Source organism: Phytophthora parasitica (genome assembly GCF_000247585.1).
Source record: "Phytophthora parasitica INRA-310 unplaced genomic scaffold supercont2.2, whole genome shotgun sequence".
In the NCBI taxonomy this organism is placed as follows: domain Eukaryota; phylum Oomycota; class Peronosporomycetes; order Peronosporales; family Peronosporaceae; genus Phytophthora; species Phytophthora nicotianae.
The window spans coordinates 281,861-292,548 of record NW_008648988.1 but is presented as its reverse complement, the minus strand read 5'-3'; the positions used below and the strand labels follow the sequence as shown (position 1 = coordinate 292,548).

General features: G+C 48.5%; 4 protein-coding genes across 6 annotated transcripts; 3 read left to right on the top strand and 1 right to left on the bottom strand.

Annotated features, from left to right (window-relative positions):
- Nucleotides 1–616: 616 nt before the first annotated feature.
- PPTG_20886 (hypothetical protein) lies at nucleotides 617–1,713 on the top strand (the record flags this gene model as incomplete). The annotated part of the gene is made up of 3 exons (XM_008894313.1): nucleotides 617–776; nucleotides 1,267–1,383; nucleotides 1,472–1,713. The coding sequence occupies 3 exons, from the start codon at nucleotides 617–619 to the stop codon at nucleotides 1,711–1,713; spliced, it is 519 nt and encodes a 172-aa protein (XP_008892561.1).
- Nucleotides 1,714–2,801: 1,088 nt separating this feature from the next.
- On the top strand, nucleotides 2,802–6,290 carry PPTG_02157 (hypothetical protein). 3 transcript variants are annotated; one of them, XM_008893163.1, is made up of 4 exons: nucleotides 2,802–5,514; nucleotides 5,587–5,645; nucleotides 5,721–6,150; nucleotides 6,228–6,290. In XM_008893163.1, the coding sequence occupies exons 1-3, from the start codon at nucleotides 2,848–2,850 to the stop codon at nucleotides 5,866–5,868; spliced, it is 2,874 nt and encodes a 957-aa protein (XP_008891411.1). In that variant the 5' UTR covers nucleotides 2,802–2,847; the 3' UTR covers nucleotides 5,869–6,150; nucleotides 6,228–6,290. The 3 variants fall into 3 exon arrangements, with proteins under 3 accessions (XP_008891411.1, XP_008891410.1, XP_008891412.1); XM_008893162.1 differs by having other exon boundaries at nucleotides 5,721–6,290; XM_008893164.1 differs by having other exon boundaries at nucleotides 2,802–5,645; nucleotides 5,721–6,290.
- A 198-nt stretch (nucleotides 6,291–6,488) lies between these two features.
- On the top strand, nucleotides 6,489–8,450 carry PPTG_02156 (hypothetical protein; the record flags this gene model as incomplete). Its single annotated transcript, XM_008893161.1, has 1 exon — nucleotides 6,489–8,450. The coding sequence occupies one exon, from the start codon at nucleotides 6,489–6,491 to the stop codon at nucleotides 8,385–8,387; it is 1,899 nt and encodes a 632-aa protein (XP_008891409.1). The 3' UTR covers nucleotides 8,388–8,450.
- PPTG_02155 (hypothetical protein) lies at nucleotides 8,448–9,774 on the bottom strand. Its single transcript, XM_008893160.1, has one exon. It carries the CDS (start codon nucleotides 9,729–9,731, stop codon nucleotides 8,568–8,570), a length of 1,164 nt encoding a protein of 387 aa, XP_008891408.1. The 5' UTR covers nucleotides 9,732–9,774; the 3' UTR covers nucleotides 8,448–8,567.
- Between the last annotated feature and the right edge of the window lie 914 nt (nucleotides 9,775–10,688).

Here is a 10,688-nt window from a genome sequence, read left to right as displayed (position 1 = left end):
TCAGAATCACCAATGAGCTGATCACAGTGGTTAAGGAATCATTTAGAAGTCTTCACATTGATACACTGGATAAAATATTTATCACTGTACTGCAAGTTATGAAGTGTATTCTTAAGTGCCAGGGCGGCAACGGTTATAAGCTTCCCCATATGGGCAAAGCAAAACTTTGCCCCCAGGGCATGTTACCAGAATACCTTGTTCTAAACTCCGAAGTGTGTCAAGAGGCGCAAGCGCTGGTGTTGATTAGCAAGCTATAAAATAGATCTTTTACTTGGTAATATCCGCAATAAACGATTACTACAACAATTATCATGTTTGATGTGAATCGACCTCACGATTTGACCATCATTCCGAAATGCCCCTAGTTTTATTGAACGGAGGAAGTATTTATTCAATTTTACAAAGTTTAGCAGTATTCTATGCAACCACAACAGCGACCTAAAGCTCACTAAAGCTATTGCATTCAGCTACACAACAAACCTCTAGTGCCCCTGCGACCATGGTCTTATTTTTCGCTCTTCTATCAGCCGACTGGTATCTTGCCTGAATTGGGCTTTCGTCGAACGTATCAACCCTTTCGCAACCAGCCGCTAATAGCGTCTAGTTACCTCTGAAGATGGACCGACCGAGCCGACAAGTTCGGTTGTTGTCACTTCGAAGTCACCATCGACAAAGCACGAACGGCCAAACGATCTGCATCGGACGAGTAATCGTGACAGATGGCATTGCTTTCTGCACGAATGCGAATGCATCACCATCAGACCCACATCGAGCGTGTACGCGATTACACAAGCGGCAAAGCAAACGTGCGCGTGGACGGACATCAACGACAAGAGCGAAATCAATTTCGTTCTAGAATGCGAGAAAGACAGCTACTTTCTGGAGTCTAACTACGCTGGAAGTATTTTCCATGACACAGTGTCCGTTGCTGCTGATGTGGAGCGAGTCCTTTAATCCCTGAAGCTCACCACTGTATCGCTGTCGACACCGACAGCACAGCGACAACCAGCGGAAGTGGTCCACATTGCAGAAGGAACTTCCCGATACTTCTTCCACGGGCGCATTTACTAAGTGATACGTCTGACTATTAAGGCCATGGTGGCCAAGATTAAGTGGATGGGAAAACTTATAGGAAAACAGCCGACAGATGGCGAAGCTCTTCAAGAAGAATCAGTTGCTCTTGGCGGAACTTCGTCAGCTCCAGGGTTTTGAAGGCAAACACGCACTGCTAATCTCCGCTGACAAGATATGGGCACCATTAAACAGCGCTTCTTAAATCTGAGAGCATCATCCTGTCAATGGTGAGCGGTCGAGATTTCCTCAAGTCAAAATCTAAGAAACAGAGGGAAAAGCGGCGAGTGGTGAGCAACTGGATCGCTAACAGTGCGTTTCTTTCGCATCTGAAGAATGCCATCCCTTTACTAGACTTACTGTTCGCAACCTATCTCGGATGTCTACAGGATGTTTCTAGAACTTCCTAAGAAGTACAGCAAGATAAACGTCAATCTCGGGTGTGGAATCACCCTCGCCATCCTAGATGGTCGCTTCAACATCTTTGACGGGGACGTCCATGGTGTTGCCTATCTTCTCGATATACGACAGCAAAAGAATGGAACGACAACACTGGAAACAGCTCAGCTGAATTCGTCTCCAAATAGCACAGACCAAATCACGAGAACACTGATAGTTGACGAGATTGTTGAGTACAATTAACATTTAGGAAACGTTAAAATCTACTAATTTAGTTAATCGTCACAGTCACTAGTACTGTCACGTACCGTTTCGTTTGAGCCTGTGCATACCAAAATCGTGTTGATCCCGCACATGTTGTTGCTCTTCTGCCTGAGCTATGGCCAGAAGCTCTGGTTGTGCTGCAGGAAACACTGAATGCCTGGACAATGGGCACGTAGCCATAAACTCGCGTGAGTCAATGTGATGCACCTTTCACAGAACCCTTGGCCGCTCTGTACACAGTGAACTAGGCTCACAGCTGGATCATAATCAATAGGGCATATTCTGCCATGCGATAGGACATTAAAATCTTCTGTTTGCAACTCAGGTGCATGCCGTGTCGCTGTAACTTCAATCCTCTGCGCGCGTCACCGATTGTCTCGCCAACGTTGGTTTCGGTGGTTGCGTTGTAGCTGATCAATCGCAGCCCGAGAGCGGGTATTGTAGCAGATACCTGGGCTTGGATGTCGCCGAACTGAAGACTCATGAGCAAAGGTGCGGTCACATCGAGGGCAAGTATAACCGGTCATAATCCTTTTCCAGTAATGTCTCAGCTCTATCTGCACTTACTTTTTTATAGCCCAATAAGTCCTGCCTAAAACCTTATAATATACGCCAAACCCCCAAATACCAAAATCCAATTTGCGAATCGTGCAGACTACATTATGCTGCTGATAGCAACACAAACCAAACACGTGTTGCATAGTGTATCCTGCAGAATGCTTATTTTAGACAGCAAACTTGAGTTTGCACCTCGTAATACTATGCCAAGCAGGTTCTAAGAATATGTGTTTTTGTTACGCCAGCAACTCTTGGCATAACTCGTCTTTTGGTGCAGCGTTGCGTCGCCGCGAATAAGTATCTTTCACAAAAATGTAACAAGTCCGCGCATCGCTCCGAATCGAGAAGGAACCAGATTTAATTTGGTAGCTAGTTTTTTCATGAAGTATTTTCTTTAAATAATGTAACATTTCGCGCACTTGCTATTTAACTCATTTCAATTACAGATTTTACATAATTTTAAAAGGAAATAGAATTCTTGCGAATACTATAAATTTATTTTTGAGTGTAGGTTACGCCTCTTCAAGACCACTACGGACTCCTTGGTTCTCCACGATGATGGCGCTGCGTGTGTCAGGAGTTCGTGAAGAAACGTTGGATATGGAGAGTCGGATGGAGCTGGACGCCCTGCACGCATCGCTGTCGACTGAAGATGACGCTAATTGGACTCCGAGTCATCTGCGTTTGTTGTATCTACTCTCTCGATTCGCAACGTATCCCAGCTCAACTGATGAGGAAGAAAAGTGGTTGCGTAGTTTGCCTCTTCAAGTTATGGTCTTTGAGGCCATTGTCCACGGTCTTCTAGCTTTCGATTATTCGCCTGTATGCACGAGTATCGTCAAGGACGGACAGTCGAAAAGACTGTGGCTCAACATGAGCCACGACGCTCGAGCAGCTATTGACGATCTACGGGAACACGAGCTGGTGAATGCCCTTAAGACTTGCAGCGAGGATTTCCAGCCGTCCACAGCCTACCAGGTAACGAAGGAAGGTATGACGGTACTCGCGTCATTGCCTCCTCGAGACAAGCAGCGACTCGACGAGTTCCTCACAGCGCCGAGATCTTCACTTCCTGACGTTATTTCGGCACCAGCGGAGTCTCCAAGACTAGGAACGCGTCCTATGCCTACTACCAACCCATCCGGCCTCGTTTTAGTGGAGAACCCGCTGTTCAAGATCACGTACGACCCGGATAAAGGGCATTTCCGAATTCGACGTGGGGACGGAAGTGTGTACATTTCGCGCGTCACAGATATCGAGGAGGTATCGTATGTGTCGAGTCCTTATCTCCCGTCATGTTTGATGAGAAATGGCACTGCCAATTTCTCCTCCAATGCCTGGCAAGCTGAAAAATGCCGCAAAGGGGCAGCGAGTGTTGGTAGCAGCAGTATCCAAGATGCTGATCTCTCTTTCGCCATTGTTTTGGAAAATGTTCGACTAATGGTGGGCGAGTGGATTCCGTTTGGACCCAACCAGATCGTCCTGCTAAACGACCGATTAGGATCTCTTGAACGCTGTCAGGGAGGACTCTTTACGTCCGAACTCGACGACGCACCAACGTCGACATCGTTAGCTATTGAACCGGGACTAACGAAAATTGCCATCGTCGATTTCGAGTTCGATTGTTTCACCAATTTCGAGGCAGATATCTACGCTCCAATTGAAGATGGCATCATTCAGATCGAGAGCTTTGGTATGCATCTGAATGGGGATGGCTCCATCGTCTACGGAATGGAAATCGACGCTACAATGGACCGCTCGGCAGATTTTCTGTGCGTCGATCACCTCGCTCGCCTTTTAGTGGATGTGGACTTGGATTCGTCTAAGATTATCAACGATTTATTGTCTTCACATCAGCGTGGGCTACTGGACATGCTGTTCATGGGCGACGCACGATCGAGAAATAAGTTCGCACTGCTCACTGCCAGTGGAATCTCACCGAAACTTCCTGCTCGAGCGTATCTAGATCGTGGTGAGAAAGAGAATGAGCTTAAGCAGGTTCTGGGAGAGCTGCATTCAGTACACGACATCGGTAAAGACGACAAGCTGCTGGTTGGACACGATGGGATGCTACTTGCTGGACCGAACGCCAACAAACACGAGCCATTGTTAGTTGCACACTTGGCTCTATTGTCACGTGAACTAGTTGTGCGGTTTTTCTTCAAACGAACTTTCATCCTGGGCGACGTATTGGCACGTGCTCGCAACTACATGACGAGCTTCGAGATGAATCCGGAAGCATTAGACGATATGCGGGATCGAGTCAGTCACTGTGCGCATGATCTCGTTCTACTGGAAGAAATCCTGGAACTTTTACGTGAATCACTCCGTGGATTAGCGCTCAATATCCCCTCGCGGCCAATACCGTCCGAAGATGACCCCACCGGGGCTGGTGCTGCGTTGTACGATCATTTGCAGCTTCGTAAAACCCACAAAGACTTGGAAATGCGCTGCAAAGACCTTGCCAAACTGCTTCGAGGCTTTCGAGCTAAGCTGAAACAAGTGCAAAGTCAGAACGGTACCATGGCAAAGATGATGCTTGAAGGGCTCGTCCTTGGAGTCGAGCGCAACGTGGCTGTGTTAGCTGAGGCAACGCGAGCTAACCAGCGCTCACTCAAGGGTTCTTTCGACTTATTACTGTTTATGTTCGCTGCTATTCTCGCTTTTGAGCTGCTGGATCGAATCACAGACGGAAATCTCCTTGGAATGGATAAGGCTACTGCCCCATCCCTTCAATGGATCAAGGATTTAGTGGTCGAAAACTTCATCGGCTACCCGGGACTCTGGTTCGTGATCAATATGATCTGGTTGGCGGTCGTAATTTGGCTAGTGCGAGCAGGAATTCGACTCGGATCTCGCCGTCTATCACGTACTCAACGCATGGTCTTTGCCAACGCTCCTCATCGTATCAACGTCGCTGCATTCGAGCAATTTCTACGAACCCCACTGGACGAGTTAGTCCCCGCTGACGATTCGTCTTCTGTTGCTCGAACGCGATGCTTCCGGAAGAGAGTCATCGAGTCGAGGAAAGCGAGTGTTCGAGGGTCAATCCGCGTCGTTAAAGTTCTGTGGAGTGAAGCAGCCGTCAGACCCAAATGCCAAACGTGGATGGAGTTCTTTACGCGCGTACGTCAAAACTGGGAGCAGTTCATCGCTCCACCCGTCCGCACCCAAGTTACTTACGACGCTACAAACGGGCTGCTGATCGATGTCATTGTCCATGTACGTGGACAAAGTACTATACATATTTCTCCCTCTTTGATGATTTCTGGCGTGAATTCTGTGTCGATCTAGGCCGGGTTAACGACAGACTGCGCCGAGATATACGATCAGCTCAAATGTCAAATGGAAAGGTATAGTTTCAGGGAATGTATCTTCACTTACTTGCTGCTTTGGTCGGCTTTTAACGTTTGTGTGCATATTGGCAGTGCTGGATGTTTTGATGAGCATTATACTCCACCGACCGTGTCCAAGCCCGAAGACTCCCCTCCAGACTCCCGTTCCCGTCGGGGGTTCTTCGTTCCCCGGTCAATTGCGCGATGGAACGCACCAGTGCACCCCACGCAAGGAGTGTAGAGGGTATTGTTCGAAAGTGCTTGCGATTTATAGGTCAGTGTCACCAACTACGGGCACTTTGATACGCATCATGCAAGCGAATCGATACGGTTTTCTCACATTCCATGTTAGCTACAGGTAAGTGGTTTCGTATAGTCAAACGTCTTTTCATGACCGTCGTGACAAACGACGATAGAAAACTACCAGAACCTTCGCTAACGTTTCACCAAAAGATTAGGGAACTTGTGTTGCAAAAATGGTTTGTCCACTACGCTATTGACCTACGTGGATAGGCCGGGGGAGGTATCCTTACTTTTTCACTAATATGCAGTGGCAAGGTCGGCAAAATGTTGACACAAACTTGCTTTATCGTCTGTCAGTGTTCCAACTCGGTGAAAACAACTCCGCAACTTGCGACAGCAAACAACATTTTTTTTTTCGAGAATGTTGAAACGAACAACGCCCCCTCACGTTGAACCCTCTTGAAATCTGGTTGCGTCGTGGTCAAGCAGATACCGTACACTTCGCCACTTTCAGTTATCTCCAGGCTCTCGCACGACCGAGGCCAATTCGTCTTTTCCTACTGCGTCACTGCGTTGGGTGCATTCCTGTCGCCATTAAGGATTTGAGTTGAGTGACTCATGTTGGACAAGCAGAGTCCGCGTCGTCGCGCATCCCAGCCCTTCACCACCTCCAGGTCGATCCAGGGAACGCTGCCACGTCCTTCGAGCTTTCTGCTTTCCGGCTTGAAATCCTGGTCGAAGCGGACGAAACACGAGAAGATGACTAAAAGGAAAGGTCGTCGTGATAGCAACACCAACTCCACGCGACGCGTTAGCGCAGGCTCGGACGAGGACATCGACGACAACGTCGTGGAGATACTCTCCATTCCTACTAAACACTCCACAGATCACAGCACTGGTAACGAGACGGGTGACGCTGAAATGTCCAGCTGGAAAAGTTCACTCCTCTGGAAGCGACTGGTCCCTAAAGCTCAAGCCGAAGCCAGCAATGTCACCGTCATGTACTCTATCTCGTTCTACCCTTGGAAGATGGAACCGCACTGCTATTATTCACACCCGGAAGCTGCAGCGAACTGGGTTCCGGATACGGCAAGCCCTCGCTGTCAGATTTGTCTAACATCTTTCACACTTACGCGTCGACGACACCACTGTCGGTTGTGTGGACATCTCGTGTGTGCGCACTGCTCTCACGACCGAACGTATCTACCGTTTGCCGGCTCAGCTCCGAGCCAACATCGACTTATTAAGGACGGTGCGCCACAACGAACCTGTCGCGCTTGTGCCAGTACACTACGCAACATGGCAGGACAAGACGATCCCCGTGTAAAGCGATTCACGGTAGCAGTCTGCTCGGCAGGTCGACGGAAACCCACTGCACCAATCTCTTCGCGATCGGTGGTTGAGGTGGAGGTAGAACGTCCGTCTCCGTGGTTGAGACGTACAGGGATGGCACTTACAGACAGTGAGATTGAGGACGAAGAGTTTTTTATTGAGTCCACGAAGGCGTTGCAACTCGATCAACGTTCTCGTGGAACTACACACCACTATCCACTCCGTCTGTCCGTCACTAGAGCTGAAGAACTTGACGAGATTTTGAGTGCACGAACATGTTCGCAAATGAAAGCAACATTGAACCAGGAACCGAGTGGTAGGCAGTTTATCATCAGTTCAGCGTGGCTTGACCAGTGGTTACAATATGTCCGTGTGGATTCAGTCAGCGATACTGCAGGGTCTGGTGAAACCCGTCGTAGCACGAAGTACCGCATGGCAAGACCTCCTCGACCTGGGCCTGTGGCCAACTATGTTCTCCTTGACTTTGTCAACGGTGAATTGATGCCAAAGAATAGCTTGAGACGAAGCCGAGGAAGTTACGGAGGAGGCGACTATCACGTTATTAGCCAAGATGTTTGGATGACTTTTCTGGAGCTTTATAGCGGAGGGCCAAGCATTCAAGTGTCTGTCAGTGAAGCCGATACCAGGACGTCTGGTATCCCAGGACGGCGACAGTGGATCATCACGGAGTTGGATGATTCAATCCCAGCACTTGCGAACTCTTCGAATGTTGAAAAGTTCTCCAGTGCCACAAGAATGGGAGCTAATAGCCGACACCGAACCGAGTTGAAAACAATCCGCCACCGTTCTACCGATTCGGAGCCCAGACCTCGTTCGTCTCAGGGAAACCGCTTGATCTCGGCATCTTCGATGCCATCGATGGGGAAAAAGACATCGAGTCATTTCTCTCTGCGCAGCGAGTCTTCTCGGTCGAGCTCATCTAGTCGGTTTAAAGTGTGGGAAGAAGAGAATTCTCGAGCTAATGCCGAGACGATGGTGAGTGAGAGTTCTGAAGGGGTGGCGTCTACCCAGCGAAGCAGCGAACGTGAGTCATGCGATACGAGTTCATCTTTGGCTGCAGTGTCGGTATTCGCTTCAGCAGCCAAGTTGGCTCGTCAGCGCTCAGCTGTCTCTCTATCCAAACATTCTGCTTTAGGCCGAACGAATGGCCTCGAAATGGATTGAAACCACAACAATAGGCTGTTGTACATCTGCATGTAGCTACCATTTAACAGAAAAGTATAAGCAGGTGTGACGTCGTGTATATGACTTGTATAAAGCGCAAGAATTTTTTTTTACAAAGGCGTGTTTTTGTTTACAATTAGCTGGGGAATATTAGCTACGTAAAAGCACGTAAAAGCGTGTTTACGAAGCGTGTTCAATTTCTAATGGCGTTGGCGGAATTTCGAGGAGTTCGAGCACGTCGTCATCACTAAGCACTCCCTCCAGAAAGATCTCTAGAGACGAGGAAGATAGCGGGGCGTCAAAACTAACGATCGCGGCTGGGTCAAGCTTCGAGCGCTTGGTGCTTCGCTGCAATTCACTCCCTTCGTCATCGTAAGTCATTTCTCCATTTGTTCGTTCTACCGGAACTTTGGCTTCAAACTCCTCTGTTAATGATAAATCGAGGTCGAAGCTCAAGTCCCAAGGTGGAAGATCTGTAAATGCTGTGTCGACACTGGCGTCCACGACATCAGAACGGTGGTTTACGAAGGACGGCAAATTCACTGAAAGAGGACCTTTCATCGAAGCTGCGAGAAGCTCCTCAGGTGTAGATTTTCTTGCTTCCAGAAGCGACAAACGACTGGAAATAGCACTCGCTTGTCGTTCTTCATCTTTTCTCTTCCGCGCACGAATACTCTGTGCGTGACTCAATACTTGACGTTCTGTTCTTGATCCCACATGGGCCGCAATTTGTTTCCAAGACCCGTAGCGATACATTTCGAGCGCTTCACAGTATCTCTCATGCTCATCACAACCCCAAATTCCGGATTTCTTCATCATTTCCCGAGGTTTTGCAGGCGACAGCTTCGCACCGCATCTTTCGATCTCCCTAGCAGCTATACGTGCGCTTTTCATACTTAAATCATCGTCTTCGTCATCATCGTGTGGAGGGGGTGCTGGTTTCTGGACTGGTCCACATAAGGGACTTCGTATTGGCACAAACTCGATAGACGATGAGTCGCCCCGAGCATTGGTGGAGATGGTTGGTTTGCTGCCAAGTGTGGGGCCTCGACAGATTTCAGTGTACGAAGAACGTTTTGGCTGGCGAAGACAGCATAATGTCAGCGCATTGACACACCACTTGAAAGACGCCTTGAACCAGTTCTGAATTCGGCTCTTATGTACTGAATCTGTAGCATAAGCGGGTGTTGAAGATCCTGGTTCCGTTGTCACCACCTTCACTCGAAGAGTTGAGAGCAAAATCTTCCTGGGTGGCTGCAAAGTATCACGCTGGTGTGTCAAGGTCCAGTTGACGTCGCTGCCTCGAGTCCAAGTGCTGCTGTTGCTACTACTTGGGCGGCTCATGTTTGGTGTTGGTCAATGGGGGAAAGGTTAGAAGTGATCAATGTTGAAGGAATGACACTTGCGGTGTGTATCCGGGAAAATCGTTCATTTTGGTACAATGTACCAGTTTAACCCATTGTTTCACACCGGATTTTTCCAACTTTTGGTAAAACGCAAGATAATGTGCTGGCATGAGGATTGGTTCGTTTATGTTGAACAACAGCCGTCATTCAGAACGACATCCGAGAATTCTCGCTTGTACCAGCTCGAAAGCACGGGATTTTGATGACTTGCTCCCTGTTGAGCGGTGCATTCCACGCCCTTCAGCTCGTTTCCTCTTGTCTCGAACACTTTATCTCGGTTCTAGTTCGAACGTAATTCGGGATGTTTTCCACGGGGGGGGATAAAGGAATAACCTTACTTCTTCACAACATCGTTCATATATGTCTGCGCTCCCACGATACACCTCTTTGTACTCGTAGCAGTTCCCAGACTCAGTTGAAAACACAGCAACCTCATTGCGTCCGTATTTATCTCGCTCAGAAGTGTAGTTATATTAAAGCGCACAAGTCACAACTTGGGATGTCTTGGCCAACTAGCAATAGAATAGATCGGTTGCATCACACAAGGTAGCTAGTACCCGCAGTATTTGCATCGTGTTCCTGGCGCCATATATATCGACATGAGAGCGTCTCAGCACACCACTTGAGCGCCGCCTTGAACCACTTACGGACTCGGTGTCGCTTCTTTGAAGAAAATTCGTCTAGTGAGCTGTTTGGTGAGGACGATTGCTCGATTATAGCTGCGTGAACAGCTCGTTGCCTTACGATAAATTGCCAGCATTGGATCCCGTAGCTCTTCACGTCGCTATAATTCTTGGTTCGGACATGATCCACGATCCGCTCGTACGGTCCGTTACGATAAATCTTTAGGCCCTGAACGAATCGGTTGTGCTCGCGAAGTGTCCACGACACTGGG